General features: G+C 35.4%; 1 protein-coding gene across 1 annotated transcript; it reads right to left on the bottom strand.

The window, feature by feature from the left end:
- Window positions 1-4,701: 4,701 nt before the first annotated feature.
- Window positions 4,702-10,690, bottom strand: PEL3 (HXXXD-type acyl-transferase family protein). Its single transcript, XM_006827503.4, has 2 exons — window positions 10,025-10,690; window positions 4,702-6,030 (listed from the first exon to the last, which is right to left on the bottom strand). Exons 1-2 carry the CDS (start codon window positions 10,610-10,612, stop codon window positions 5,119-5,121), a joined length of 1,500 nt encoding a protein of 499 aa, XP_006827566.1. The 5' UTR covers window positions 10,613-10,690; the 3' UTR covers window positions 4,702-5,118.
- Window positions 10,691-16,973: the final 6,283 nt, after the last annotated feature.

The following is a 16,973-nucleotide window of genomic DNA, read 5'->3' as shown; positions in this document are numbered from 1 at the left end:
TATCATATTTACTCAAACTATATCTAATATTTGAATTATCTAATATTTCAGGATATTTTTTATATAATTTCAAGTAGTCCATCATTCTCGTGAACAAAGTTCAAATAGCCATCAAGTAATATATCAAAACGGATTTAAAAACTTCACTTAAAACAAAATATTAAATAGTTCAACTCTTACGTTTTAAACTTTTTTTTGGGTGAATTATTTTAAACATTTTAAACTTCCCTTTCATTTATTTGAAGATAGGGAAGGTATTTGACTTTTGAAAATAAAAATGGCGATGGTGTTTGAAGATGGGAATGATATATTTGTCTTGTTCTTTACTGGACATTGAACAAATGGTTTAACTAAAATGCCTCCTCCTTTTTTCTATAGAAATAATTTTTAGGCCCCAATTGAACATCCACTCTTGTTAGCAGTGGGAATAAAAAATCCCTTAAAGATGTGATCTTTTCTCTCAAAATAGTGTTCGAACAGTGAGAAATCCTTTTTTTGTTTTAGGTGAAGAGAAGAGAAATTTTATCATCCTTTTAAAATACGAGTCTTAATCAAATTACACTTTGTTATGTTCGGTGATAGTCAAAATCAAATACTAAAAGTATTATGGTGAAAAAAGAAGGGGTTTTTTGGGGAGCAAGAAAAAAGCTCAAGATGATCTTTATAAAAGAGAATCAATAAAATTTGGATTGGTAGGCTTTCACTTTTAGAGAGAGAAAATCTCTTAGTTGCTCTGGAGGTTATCTTTTTGGTAACGAGAGAAAATCTCTCAGTTGCTTTAGAGATTATCTTTTCGGTAGCGGTATTGCGGTGGAAAAGAAGATATTAATGGACAATCTTGCTGGGTCGGGAGAGCCAGTTTAAAAGGAAAAATCGGTGATGGTCTTTTACCGATATTTAGAGATATATATTATCTCTTCGGTGATGGTCTTTTACCGATATTTAGAGATATATATTATCTCTTATAACCCAAAAACTGTAAATCTTCATTGTGATCGTGGATTTCAACTTGCCAAGGCCGTAGATGTAGCCTTATGAGTGAACTACATAAATTGTATGTTGTTGTGGTGTGATTTTTATGTTTGTTTTATTTCTTACACTCAATTTATAGTTGTATTCATCTACTTTGCATTTAGCCAATCATGTACAAAATCTTGGGTGGAATCTTGATATTTTTTATTCCTAGTTCCACAAGCGAGGTGTTCTCAAGAACCCTACACAATTCATAACGAATCAATTCTATTCTCTCCTATATATATTGTCAACTCCACTAGATAGATCGCACTTAGAATCTAAATAAAACTAATATTTTTGTATGATTCTAATGAAATTGGATTAAAACACATCTAACAGGACTAAAATCAAATAAAAGCACGGAGGAGTATAAGGTAATAAACAAGGAAACAACTAAAGAATGACATACCAAATTGGGCCCACTGGAGTAGCACTCAGGAGCCTAAATTGAACTAATGCAATTTGTGTGTAGACACCCCCTCCAAATTTAAGGTTGCAACCCTATAGAAACCCCACCTTTTTGTTTTTGTTTTTTTTATTTCATTCTTGTTTATGCTTTTTTTCGAATTTCACACTATTTAAGCTGGGCCGAGATAGATTGCAAATAATAAGACTTTTAAGGTTGGTTTTTTGTATATCTGAATTTGACGGGACCCACCTTTTTGGACTCTCTTAAATATTAAGTTTGTATACAATCTCATACATATCAGACTTTGATTGGTCAGGTAGGAGTTAATATAGTGTGTTATCCTTTTCCAACTTAGTGAGAAACTTAAATGAAACTTGAATTTAAAAAATCGAATATTGGATAGCAAATGGATCAAGAGATTAAAAACCTAGGGTTACATACAAACCTAGTGTTTCCTATGCATTTGGGCCTAACTAGGATTATAAAAAAATAGTATAGTTTTGGAAGATCTAAGGTAAGATTAGGGTTTGTAAAGCCAGAGTGAAGGTTTCATGAAACTAAAGGAGAGTTAAGTAACCAAATTTTTTTGGGGCTTTGGAAGCCAAAATTCCCAATTTAGTAGAGCGGTTCTGATAACTAAAAGTTTTATGGTAACTTAACATTTTGGAACTTCTAGTAAGCAATTTTGGATACCACGGCTTGCAACCCAACCCATGGAAGTTGTAGCTTTGAAAGAGAGGGGTCCCTCCATTTGTGTGAGCGAGGTTTCTCATGTGACCAAAGACAATTACCTTTTATTGGGGAATACATCGGATCCGGGTTCAAACCAGATCTTGGAAGTTCTGGATTTGGGATATTTTGGATTATTTCTAGGTTAGACTATGGATTAGGCATGACTTTGGTTCACTGAGGACTATGGTGTATTAGGCTAATCTAATGATTTCTCTATGGATTTCAAGGGATATTTCTACTCCTTGAGATAAAGAAATTCAGAGGAAAAAGTTATTTCCAAACTGGATGTTTACACATATACAAACGCCCATTTTGCATCTCTAGGATACGAGTCATGAAAATCCATTTGGCTCTTTTTGGGGGACCGTATTTGGATTTTTCCTACGTTCAACATGGCTCAAAACATGGATATGCTCATTACAAAAAAAATAAAATAAAAAAATAGTTGGATTGAAGATATCTTCCGAATAAATGAGCTTTGTGCCTTCGGGTTCGCCTTCTCTTTCCTCCCCTCTCTTTGTCTTCCTTTCTCTCTCGATTCTTACAGGCAAAAACTGACCTTTAACATTTCTTTATCCTTTCTCACAAAGAAACACCGCCACTTCTGTTATCCTTCCTCCCTTTCCATCATTTTCCATTCCATTTTCCCCCTTTCTCAAAGAAGCTCATCAATTTTCCCTGCCCTTTCTTGCAACAAAAAATCGACCATTTGTTTGCAAAGAACCCAACCATCTGATCCCATTAGTGATCCAGAGCACACCATAGCTCAACAGTTGAAGGTTTCATTGATGATAGTGCTTCTTGTTTCGGGTTTCGGGCTCTAGCTCTATAAATCATACTTGTGACCTAGGCAGTTATTCTCCTTTGGCCCCCGAAGAATTGAAGATAAAAGAAAATTTATGAAGTGTTGTTTCTCTAGGGTCTATGTTTCAATTTAAGGATCTAGTGTCTCAGTTTCAATTTGTTCTGCCTAGCTTTCTTCTTTCTTAAACATGTTGAAATGTACTTTCTCAGGTGGACATGTTTGGTATGGGGTGAGATTGTTTTCACCCCAATTGGCTGTCAATTGGTGTGAAAATATGCACTAGGACCAAATAGTGTAAAAAAACTCTCACACCTAATCACTTTAAGGAGTTTATTTACGTGAAAATTCCTCATTAGCTTAACCTATTTGCACACCATTGGCGACATACTTAACAATGACATCGAATAAATAGGGAGGTTAACAAGAGAGGATTTAATCAGTGTAACTCTTCTGCTTTCCACAAATCAAGTTTTACTTGCAATCTAGAGTCTAAAACTAGCTATCCCAGGTACTTAATGGGAAAATAATGCACTTTGCAGCCAACTAATGTGGCAAGTGAATGCAAACTAGAATCAGAGCAGCCCACTCCAACATTGAAGTTTTCTTAAAACTAGCTTTTAAGCCCGAACCTAACTTACAGGATCTAAGGAAATTGTTGACGTACCTCACTTGTTCGTCTGCATTGCCAAAAATGATCTTTTCATTGGTGTACTGAAGATGCGAGAGAGGGAGAGATCATCGTTCGAGGCCTTCAAGCCATTAAATCTGCCTAATTTTTCAACCTTAGAAATCATCAAGCTAAAAACCATAACAATCAATGTAAAAAGAAATGGGGATAAAGGATCACCCTGTCTTATCCCTTTGGTTACCTGAAAGAATCCCTTAGGCAATACATTAACAAAGACTGAGAAATTGGTACTTGATAAGCAACCCCATATCCAATTTCTCCATTTTATTCCAAAACATATGCATCTCATCACTTCCATTAGGATATGCCGCTACACTTTATTATAAGCCTTCTCCATGTCTAGCTTTAGTAGTATATCTGGCTCCTTACTACAAACTTTCAAGTCAACACATTCTTGTGCAATGCTATCCGTTATTATTTTGTTATTTTGTTATTCAAAAAGGCCGAGGGCTAGAAATTAATGAGGGAAGCACTACTTTTAGCCTCTCTACTAGAACTTCTAGAATTATTTTGTAGAAGCTGGTAAGCAAACTAATTGGCTGAATATCATATATGACAGAGATGACATTTGTCAATTAAGCAAACTAATTGTCATGTGCATATATTATTCTATCATTTTCATTTTGGAGCAGTTATGCTATACTCCTGCGGAGCATACTTTACAGTTCCTCCCTCAGTAAGAAGACCTACCTAGGAGATTTTTTCAATTTGAAAATTTGGAAACTACCTAAGAATCACTAGATGATTATTGTCAAAAGAAAATATTTGAAATTTCAGGATTTTGATACTGATATGTTACTTTTTTAAAATTGGACGGTCTCTACTCAATTTTGACATTATTTTTTTTCAAATTCATAAAGGGTGCAGTTATCTTTCTTTTTTTTTTTTTTTTTAATTCAGTCATTCTATGGGTTAAAGAGGTTATATTCCCAAATCTGAGGTCGTAAAATTAATCCTAATAGAGTAAATAAACAGTGTACTCCCGAGGGAGTGTAGTATCTTATGGCTTCATTTTCAGCGAGAGAACAATACCAAAATGAATAAAAAAAAACATTTTACCATGCCAAACATCTATCTTCAAATCACATAAATAATAACTCCCCACTAGGAGGGCGTACATACAAATGCATCACGTGGTGCTCAATAAAGCTGATAATAAAGACATAACAAATAGGAAAAATAAAAATAAAAAATAAATAAATAACATAAACTGAAAGGAACAATGTCAATAAATTGCATACACAAAATAACTGACTTGAACCTCCAAAGAAATCCATGTTTTTCACAAATAAAAAAGACACCCTTGAAAAGAAACACAACAAAATAACAACTGATATTTCCCAAAATTACAATGTAACTCCTCCTAAGCTCCCATTTCAATTGACCCCTCCATACCAAATCTAAAATCCCAAAGCACAACCTAAGAGAAATTCAAAATTTGAAATAACCCCATTTCAAATTCGAAATTCTTCAAGAGATGCCCAAGAGGAACTTGGGGTCCTCCTCAAGCCTCTCCATGGCCTTCTCCTCTAGTGTTATCTCCACATCCACACTCCGGGCCCCATCACTCCCACCATACAAATACACCATACCATCAAATTTGTTGTTGGACCCACTTCGCACGTGCATGGGCCCGCCCCACCCGAAGTCCACCTCATAGACCCTAAACCTCGGCGAGCTGCCGACGGCCACACAGTTCATCCCGGCGTCCCTAAAGTTGTAGAGTTTCGGCTCCTTCTCCCACTCCTCACATTTCTGAGAAATGGCTTTGCTGGTGTGTGAGTCTATCAGACGTTGCAATGTCTCGGCTCCGAGCTGTACAGGCCCTTCTAGTAAAGCATCACACGTGAGAGGACTGTAAATCCCTTGGATTAAGTTGCCAAAATAGGAATCCGTCATCGGTGGATCGATCCTCTTCCTGCAATCGACAAACACAGTGAAGATAGACACATCACCAGGCTGGAGGCCCCTTGCCTTAGAAACAGCCTTCCACACGTGTGCAGACAAAGATTGGAAAGCCGACAAAGGCTTCGAAGGGGCACCAGGATCACGAGCCTCGTTGGTTTGAGACTTTATGGCTTCCACAGCATCTCCAGAAAAGTGAAAAATTCTCTCCCTCATATGACCTCTGTTGTTATCATTGTCGTCGTTCTCTGGTGGCTTGCCATTTTCATGTGGACTGATAGAGTTCAGGTCCGGGATGTCGAGCTTCAAACGTGTGTCCCTCGACTGGGTCCGGTCATGGAAGGGAAGGAGAGAGGGGGTGGGATAGCCATTTGAGAGCTCAGCCCATGAGCTCATGAAGTGCCATGTTGAGTTGCCATCCAGTACAGCATGGTTGAAGGCACACCCAAGGGCCATTCCATCTCTGAGCTTGGTCACCTGATCACTAGCTAAATTTTTTTTAGGAGATCCACACGTGAACCCTGTACTCTATATATAAGCACACTTTCCCCAATCCAAATTGACAGGCTCTTTTCAATGATAAACAGACTTTTTTTGGGTTACAGGTTATTAGAATTAATAGCAATAAGTTTTCAGGATTTAATTTCCAAAAAATTCACCAAATAAAGATAATAAAAAATACCATTCCAAGACAAGCAAAATTTTAAACTAGAAAGTAAATTTCTCAATGTTTGGAGTTATTATGGACCTATTACCATCTTTAGAAGAAGTTTTTTTTTTTTTGGTAAATAAGTTTTTTTTGAAAAAATTGCATAAAACCCACAAAAATAGACTTTCTAGGCACTTTACCCACCCTAAATTTTCTTAGCATATTTTTTCTCAAAAATGAAGTTTTATAGCAAATACCCCCAATACTAAAAGTTCATTTTTTTGGCGAAAATACCATTCCTGTTCATAACAAATCATTTTCGGATCCCAATAAAAGGAAACTCCGGACCACGGTTGTATATTGCCGGACCCATCCATTCTGCCGGACCAGAACTTTACACTGTTGGGGCCACCTATTCGAGACACAATTTTCAATTTTACCGGACCGTAGCTCACAAATGCCCGATCGCTCATTAATCTACAAACAAATGCCGGACCGCCTCTTCCAAACTCCAGACCGCCATAATGTAATGCCTGACCATTCCAAATCAGTGACAAGCACTGGACCGCCTCTTCCAAACACTGGACCGCCATTGTCAACGTGTGAGGTAAGGGAGTGGTATTTTAGTTTTTTTTTTTTAGTTGGAGGTATTTGCTAGGAAACATTGTTTTGAAAAAAAGTTACTAGGAAAAGTTAGGTTGGAGGTAAATTGCTTAAAAAGTCCATTTTTTTGAGATTTTATGCTTTTTTTTTTTTGAAAACATAGTTTTTACTTTTTGGATTTTTTTAAAAAGTAAAACAAAATCAAATTATCAATGGAATATATCATATATTTTTACCTTTTCTAGGAAAGAGCCAAAGAAGTAGGTGCCCAAAATTTTAGGTCCACCCACACTTAATTGAATCAAGTATCTATCTATTTATACTTTGGGTGTTTTATGATTACAAAAGAGTTTAAATGCTCTCCTCATAGTTTTCTTTTTTTTAGGTAGCTTAGTGAAGATGAGGTCCCCATTAAATTTGGGAAGAATATTTAATGGTCCAAAGGACCACAACCAATGATTTTATGAGGGACCATTCACATTTGCTTTAGGCAGGGTAGACCTGGAAATATCTACTTCAAATCATTTTTAGAGGAGACTGATTTTGGTTTGGAGGAGACTAACATGAAGCATTTTTTGGTCCCTCACCAACCCGAAAGGGGTCGATTTGAATGATGGACCAGTATGATCGTTTGGTTCTATGGGACCATCAAATGTTTGCATTTAAATTGTTCACGCAAGTATAAAGCGGTGTATATCTCTCTTTTTGCGGATTTGTACGAGAGATATTTGAGATTCGGATACTTGTTCCTCTTACCTTGATCCGGGTCCCTTGGACCTAATCCAGATCCGCGTATGGAGCTAATCGGGTCGGTTCTCGGTCGACTCAACCTGGACCTGACCCACACCCACACCGAGATCTGATCTCAGAAAATCCTTTTGATGTACTAGAAAGGTATATAGGTATCAGAATCATAATAAATCAAGATTTTATTGTTTTTACCATTTTTTTTTATTTGGCATATGTTATCATTCATTATTGATGAATGAAAATCAGTTACATCACTCACTCATTACATCGTTCAAGGTTTTTACCAACTTAATGTACCCGCAACTAGTTTGAAATAGGCTATTTGAATAATATTTTAATAAATATAACTATTAATATTTAAATAATACATATATATTTAACATAATATTTAAAAATACTAGTCTAGGTTAGGGACCGGGTCAAGGACCCATAAATTTTGTTCGAGGCCTGTTGAACCCGGACTAGACCCGTTGTGACCCCTAAACACACAAAAGTTTGAAATATCGAAGAGACTTAATATTTTGAAGATACAAAAAGAAAACAATCGAAAATAAGCATTAAACATATATCAACAGTCCAAACCAGAGTTTGAGCTTTGAAGTACACGAACAAACTGACAACCGTGTCAACTTCACATCTCGAGATCTCATGGTCAGAAAGAAAATCATTATATCTCAACCGTCCTTTCAAATGACACAAAATCCGGACCATCAATTGAGCTGCATTATCCCATCAAATCTCAACTGTCCACACAATCCAGACCGACCGTCCAAGGGAGGAACATGTGGGACATAATTGACAGTATATAGACTTAACTCTAGGAACCTCTGGATTGTGGGTCCCAAGCATTTAGGCTACTGTTCTTATTGGGGGCCCAGACCGACAATTCTCTCTATCCATATGTAAAATAAGTGGAAATTCAATAGAAATTGACATATTTTGATGGAAAAATTGAAAATGTGATGGAAATTGGGAGAAGCAGGGCCTATAGTTCTAGTTTCTAGTTGAAACTTTAAAGGTTGTAATAAAACTAAGATGGCGAAGACATTGAAGGAGAGATTTACCTTTTTTTTTCTTTTTTTTTTTTCTTTTTTAAAATAGTTTAATCAACAGGTTGAGCAAAATGTGTCTATCTCAACAGGTTTTAAAATCTGGAATTGGGTTTTGGATTAGCCTGTCGTTCTAAGTGATCTAAATCCGCTGAATCAGGTGATATATATGGACCAAATTGGGAAAAAAAATAAAAAAATTTGAAAATAGGTTAAAATCTATTGATATTATAGATATGGATCAACCACCCATTGATCCTAACAATTTTGATCGTTCCTATCTGGATTTTCATTTTTCAAAACATTGATCTTAACCATATCTGGGGATATGATACATGCTATGTAAGACAAACATGTGCCATTATGGTTTACAAACATGTGCCATTATGGTTTACAAACATGTGCCAATATGGTTTTCTCCACGTGTTACATTATACATTTGTGTCTACACTTTACAAAATTGGACAATAGTAGTCTTTGAGAGTAAAAACTTAGACATCTTTTTTTAATTGTATTTAAAAAAATCTCTCCAAAAATATCCAGTGTCACCAAAAATCCCATCTCCATCTAAATGTGGGGCAAATTTCAAGGTTTACATTTTTGGTTCTTTTTTTCCCTGATTGATTTTTTTTAATGTCGTTTAAATGGATTTTCAGTAATTTAGGATAGCATGTGCATATGCCTTGTTAACTTTAGCAATTTGAGTTACCATGACTAAGCAAGCAAGCAATAACGATAAGGAAAATAGTTTGATAGGGCCTATAATCAAAGCCTCAACTCAAAATTCACCGAAAATTGCAATTCTTGTATCGAAAAACTTTCATCTCGGCTTTGATCATCATAATCGTGAAAAAAACAGGATTTTAAGTACTTAAAATAGTGCACATTGTTACAAATTATCTAGCCTATTCATTTCATCCTAAAAATAAGTGTTCACAAATCGACAAGATCTATATTATTTTGTAACTTTAAATTTCACGATCGGTGTTGAAAAATGATTTCGAATACCCAAAATGCTATCCGATGAGAATTCGAACCAAGACTTTACTTTATTTTCATAAAACTTAGTCCTTATAGAAAAAGTAACACGTAGATGGGAATTGAAATACTGGTATGACAATAACTAGTAATGAGTTTAGCGACACCTAACAATGAACACCATTAAAGACGGTGTCATGAAGAGGAGAGAGAAAAAGGGTCCTGCGTCTCCATCTATTCTTGGGAATTAGAGAGAGAGAGACTCACAGTCTATTCTTGGGATCTAGAGAGAGAGAGAGGGCCCCTGGCCTTAATTTTTAAGAAAAATAAGAGAGAAGATAACATCTAGAGAGAGAAATCTCTTAAGAGAGAGGTATGTAACTTGCTGAGACAAACATCAATAGAGAGAGAGAGAGGTAGAGAGAGAAACAAGGAAAGTTACCTGAACAGACAGCAATGGCAGGGTGAATCCCTGAAAATTGAAGACCCCAGTGTAAGGAACAATGAGTTTAAGAAGTGGAGAAGCCTCTGGTTTAGAGAGATCCTCAATCCCTATCCCTTCACCCAAAGCCTCAACAAACTCCACCCCTTCATCATTGCACTCAATCTCCAAAGCCCCATCCTCAGCTTTCTTAAGCCTCCCTGAAAGAGGAAAAAAGTAACCCAAAACGTCTCTCAACTTCTTTTTCAATCCCTCCACTCTCTCCTCAAACCAAATCTCAGCAGGCTTCTTTCTCTCTCCTCCGCTTTCTCTCTCCTCAAACCCCCCATTTGTGGTGTTGGGTTCCTTCCCATTTCCCTCATCTTCATCTTTCTCTCTCTCCTCGAAGCCATTGCTGATGGGCTCTTTTCTTTCTCCATTTTCTCTCTTATCAAAATCTTTGAATAGGAGGAGTTTTTGGTTATAGAAAAAAGTCACATAGGGGAGGTCGAAGGTTACTAATGGGATGGTTTCTCTCTCTGCCTTCTTGTCTGGTTTTATGGTGGACTTCCTCTTGATGGTTACCACAGAGTGGTTGTCAGATGCCATGGTTGATGAGAGAGTACCCAAAACCCTACACCCTGTTACTGATCTAGAGAGAGAGAGAGAGAAGGAAAATGGAGGTTCACATTGGGAGATGAGAGGTGGAGTGATTTATAAAGGGGTTGTGCAGATGAGAGAGAGAGAAAGAGAGTTAAGGGTGGAGGGGTGGCAGTTGGGGAGAAATTAAGGCCTTCATGTGATGGCTGTTGCAGGCCATAAAGTCTGCTTCAATTTTTAAGTGCTTTATCATCCATCGCACATTGTTTTTAGTTGATCGATAACAAAATTACAAAAAGCCGTTGAAACCAATTATCTTCATTTTTTTTTTTTTTTTTAAGGTGAGAATAAAATCGTAGACTTTGATCTTATATTGTTTTTGCTTTTAACCCTAAATTTAAAATCACATACTCAACAATGCTCTCGTTACAAATCCTCTCTCTCTCTATCAATTTCATTTATGACCCTTAGTAGATAACCATGAGAGGCTGCAAGATCCAGGTAGGGGTGGAAACTGGTCGGGAATGGGTTAGGTCCGGTTGGATTTGGAACCAGATTCGAATAGATTCGGGTCCAAAAATTGAATCTATACCTATATATTTCAGGTCTCGGGTCCATTGTCACCTTCATTGTGAGCTTCTTTGTTTCTTTTTTATTTTTGCCCTTTTTTACCGTCATATACCCATATTATTAGTAACAAGATCACAATCACCCGCTCTTGATTTCAAGTCGTGTGACTTGTCGTTTAATAGCTAAAGATAAACTAGTTCTAATTATATACGATCTTTAATACACCCAAATGAATAGGGCTTAAGTCAAGTATTTGATCTCCAACTGTTTACAGGTATGGGTCGGGTCCAGCTGGACCCAGACCCGGACCTATATAGTGTTCGGATCCAAGTTTTGGGCCCAGACCCAACCCGTTGGGTCCAAATGCTAGACCCATACCCGACCCGTGTCAGGTATACCTAGCAGGTCCAGGTCCATTGCCACCCCTAAATCCAAGTAAAATGTTGAAAATGATTTGAATTCGTTTAAAAGTCGAAGTAAAAAGTTTAAATAAGGTTTCAACCTTAAATGTAAAATGCTGTGACACACGTCAATCCGTCAAAATTCACATCCAATGATAATGTAGAGAAAATAAAACAAAAAAAAATAAAAAATTGAGAGAATATACCATTTCTCAAAGTCTGTGAGAGAATTCACCCTAAGGTTGAGAGAATATACCCTCTATCAAAATCTGAGAGGGAATCCATCTCAAAATAATCTCTTCACGAGACCAAATTTTATTCAAACTCATCAACTTTTTTTATTAAATAGACTAAAAAATAAGATAAACATTAAATAAAACTCTCTCCACACTTTTCTTATTTTTTATCTGTGCTTCCCTATTTTCTCTATCTTAAAATCACATGCCAAATATTTACTTTTATTCCACGTTTTACCCTTCCTTTTCTATGTTCTCTCTCTTAAAATCACGTGCTAAATATTTACTTCTATCCCATGTTTTACCCTTTCTTCCCTATTTTCTCTCTCTTAAAATCACATGCCAAATATTTGCTTCTATCAGACGTTTTACCCCAAAGTTGCTTGTTATTGAGAAGATAAAGCCCCTTTAGATCCAACATTATTCTATTTATACTCCTAAACTACCTCCCGTAATTTAACCTTATCTGTTTATATTTCAAACTAACTATCCCAAATCATTCAATAACAAATTAACCCAAATCAATCAATTTCAACTCACTCACAAAATCCTGCGCACTTCTTAAAGTTAAAAGAATAATAAAAAATTAAAATAGCCCTAATATTATTTGGATCATTCTCTTCGGGTTGGGAGAAGCTCGACCTCGAGCTCAAAAGTTGGTGATGAAGTCCTACCGTGTGTCTCGATACTTTTTCTTCAAGATTGATGTCTGCCACTGTGTTTTAAGAGTAATTGTTGAATACGAGCTTGGGCGGATTATTCCTAACCAGGAATGGGTCCAGCTCAAAAAAAACACCAAGTTCAACCAATGAACACGCTTGACCATGAAATTTTGGGAGATCGATTTTAATATCAAAATTTCGTGGTCGTTCTATAGGACGTGACAGATCTGGTTTCTCTATAGAACACGACGGATCTGGCTTGTAAATTTCTTTAGTATGCTTCAAATGAACACCCAGTATTTGTCGTGGAATTACTGGTGCAAGATAAATGTGGTTGTGAGTACCTTCTTCACGAGAAAGCTTGTTCTCCAACCGCTGCAACCTCTAATTCATCTCTTGATTCATCTTCAGTTCGAAAATCCTTTAGGGCTTTAGTGAAATTTTCTACCAACGATAATTCATAGTAGGAGTAAGATTAGCTTGATTGCTTAAATCTAACATGTTAGCTTGATTGCTTAGATCTAACTTGCTCTCAATATCTGACTTGATCTGGATCTGAGTTGCTCTGATCTAACTTGATCTGGATCTGACTTGCTCTCTAGATCTGTCCTCGCTCCGATACAATTAATGTAGATAAAATAAAATCAGAAAAAAATAAAAATAAAAAGTTGAGAGAATATACCATTTCTCAAGATCTACAAGGAATTCATCCCAAGGTTAAGAGAATATACACTATCTCAAGATTTGCAAGGGAATCCACCCCGAAATAATCTCGGCCAAAATTTTATTCAACTTTTTTACAATGAAGGGATACCTCTATTCAAATAGACTAAAAAATAATGTAAACATTAAAAAAAAACTCTCTCTACATTTTTCCTATTTTTTATCTCTTCTTCCTTATGTTCTCTCTCATAAAATCACGTGTCAAATATTTGCTTATATCCCACGTTTTATCCGAACGTTGCATGTTGTTGAAGATAAATCCCATTTAGATCCAACATTATCCTATTTATACTCCTAAACTACCTCCCCTAATTTAATTATCTATGTTTATTCCAAACTAACTAACCAAAATCAGTCAATAACTAATTAACCCAAATCAATCAATATCAACTCACGCACAAAATCCTGCGCACCTCTTAAAGTTAAAAGAATAATAAAAAATTTAAATAACCTTAATATTATTTACATCAAATGACAACCAACAATTGTGACCTCAAAAGGGAATGGTCTCGTAGTATTTAGTTTTGAAAAATGGTATGATAGGGCTTCAACCCTATCAAAATAAGTAAATCAGCATCTTATAATTCATCAAAATTTGGAATTCAAGCATTGCAAAACCTATATATCGATCATCTCAGCTTGAACATTATGGTTGTGAAAAAAAACTAAGATTTAAGCTCTAAAAATTGGGTATATTTTAACAAATTATCTTGACCATCTATTTCACCCTAAAAATAACTGTTCATGAATTTGCAAGATCTTTATCATTTTTTGAGTTTCAAATTTTATTACCACTGTTGGAATTTGATTTTAGATCAATTATGTAGATTTTCGTTGTCGAAAGTGCTTTCCAGACGAGGATTTGAGGTGAGGATTTATTTTGTTTTCATAAAGCCTAGGCCTCATAGAAACTCCATCCTTTAGTTTTTTCTATTGCTAAGATTTTCTTTTCACTTTTCTAATTTCATAACGATTTCCTTTATCATATTTTATCTTCTTCTTATTCTTTCCTTGTTAATTATTTTTGTGTCATTTCCTTTTGGGGGTTAGTTCAGCTGTAGGCTTCATTTTTCTTGTTCCTTTCATGTTGAGTTCTATTTTCCTATGGTGCTACTGGGCTTCATTTTTCTTTAAACTTCAAAAACTTTATACAAAGATGGTTCATATCAAAGAACAAAGCTTAGGCCCATACAACCTTGTTTATGAGCAATTAAGAATCTATTATTGAGGCCTTAAGAAGGATAAAAAACAAACAAACTTGTACTACCCTCTAGTGGTAGCAATGCCTAGATATATTTTTCCAAAAGCAATGATTTGATTGACAAGTTTGATAATTGATTCCAACCTACTAAATTGATATTCAAATCATAATCTCAAAATTGTGTGCATCCAAATGAATTGATAGTCCGATAGATGGGCCTGTGCCCTAGAACCTGCCACAAATGAGTCTTGTAGGGTAGGATTGAGTTCAAATGGATGTATAGTCTGATAGATGGGCTTGTGCCCTGAACCTAGTCATGCTAGCTAAAAATGAGTCTTGTAGGCTAGGATTGAGTCCAAATGGACCACCTAAGTTCCCTTTTTCATAGATAAACATAAATATGAAAAATAAATGAAAAGAAGGCTGCCAATATTAAACTTTCGCATGTTTCCAATAAAAAAACTTTCCTATGCTCCCACACCTTCAATAGCCCCCCTCTCTCTCTATGGTGGGTTGGCGGAGTAGGTAGCAATGGAAAACCAAGGACACTTTTATTTTTTCAAATTTAGTTATGTTTTTTTATTATATTTTGATGGATTATGTTAGGGTGCTCATACTATAGAGTAATTTATTATTGTACTCAATAAATTTTAGACACTTCTATACTATTGTTTTGTACATGGAATATTTTTTTAATGAAGGACTTTTTGTCATTAATAGGATGTGACGTTATATATATATGAGTGTGACATCACCCAAATGGAGTATACTAATAACATTTATTTCTCGATGTGGGATGATGTCACACCCCATGTAGATGACGTCACATCCTTCATAATGATAAAAAATATCCTTACTAAAAAAATGCTTTATATGCAAAACAAAAGTACATAAGTGTCCAAAATTTGTTGAACATAATAATAAATTACTTCATAGTGTGAGCACACTAACATAACCCTATTTTGATTAGATATGTTGTTAATCACATTTTCACAACCATCATAAGTAGTAAAGGACAAGCAATATTATGCATTCCATGTTTCACCCCAAGTTTAAAAGGGAAAGGACTACAAGCCATTCCTTCTCAAATTAGAAAAACTTCCCAAGATTTAGATAACCTTGAGATAAATGTGGAAAATAGCAAATATAATGCCAAAAAACAAATGGAAAATTTGAAAATGAGGGCATTTATTTATAGACATACCATGGGTGCTTGTTATTTCATTTCATTATTTCTATAAACACCAATATGATCTTTAAATGTTCGATGATTTAGTATTATTTTTGGGAACCACATGGGAAACATTTACTTGGGTATCACATTTTTGGTTTCTAGGAGCAATTGCATGGGAAAAAGTGGATAGAGGTGGATATATTTGGCATCAATGAATTATGGAATGCATTTACTCTCCTACTAAAACGAATAAAGCTTCAATTGATTGCATAGTGTAAACCGTTTCACTATTCTTGTATTGTACAGTTTTTGTACTTGGATAAATGTGATGGTGTTCCACCCCCAAAAGGGGAAACTCATGCACATGGGTAGGCTTGGAGAAAAGGGAAAGTTCATTATGCTTCCTGTACTGTATAAACGTTATCTACTTCCCTCTACCATGAGATGGACTTTTTTGTGGCAATTTATCAATAAAAGCATTGAACATTGTTGAAAACGGTGGTTGAGATGGACTCGATCATAATGTCAAGTTTCTATGCTGTTTTATTTTTATAAAAAATTTTGACACCAAATTTTGGATCCCCTTGCCAAAAAATAGAAAAACATATTCTCACTACAATATAATTTTAGGGGTATTTTGGTTATTTTATTTTATAAAAAATATTTGTTTAGGTACACCACATTTAGATGAGGTCACATACCAAATTTCATATTCATATGATTCATAGAAAAAGTTAAAACTAAAATACTCTGACGCATTAGATCTAGATCAAACAGTTAGTGTCTCACTTGATCTAAATTAGACGGCTCGATGGTGGGGAAATATACAATAGGGGAGGTATTAAAAGCTTTCTGTGGAGTAAAATCTAGAAAAAATTTAAAACTACCGGTATCAATTTATCATAGACAAAATTTGTTGATTCAAGTTTGAGCTCTGTAAAGAATGCCAAGTGAAAGAATTTGCTTATGCCGGACTCTGACTCACCTTTAATAGCAAAGACGGTCGGTCTTGCATAATAACTTATGTCAATCATTTTATTAAACCATGTAGTTCTAATTAAAGCCAATATTTACCATTGGTGCATATTGGCATGGACCATGTAGAGCTATGGATAAATTAGATGTTGCATCAATGTTCCCTAAATATAAAGTAAGATGTTGCATCAATAGTTCTTGGATGGATACATGGACCAATCAATCTGGCATAGTAAGAAATATGTATACAAATTGGTTTATGGGGAATAAGGCCCAAAAAATTGTACTCCAAACTTGGAATACTCCCTTATCCCACCGTCCATACTGAATGATTATATTTATACTTGTCCAAAACATAAAAAAAAGAAAAATGTGTAAAACTTCAAAATTTTCGGTTTGGAATCATGCCATTGCAAGAGCTTTTATGC

This window comes from Amborella trichopoda, chromosome 7 (assembly GCF_054954075.1).
Source record: "Amborella trichopoda isolate Santa Cruz 75 chromosome 7, AtrichopodaSantaCruz75HAP2 v2.0, whole genome shotgun sequence".
NCBI lineage: Eukaryota > Viridiplantae > Streptophyta > Magnoliopsida > Amborellales > Amborellaceae > Amborella > Amborella trichopoda.
This window is presented reverse-complemented; position numbering and strand designations above follow the sequence as displayed.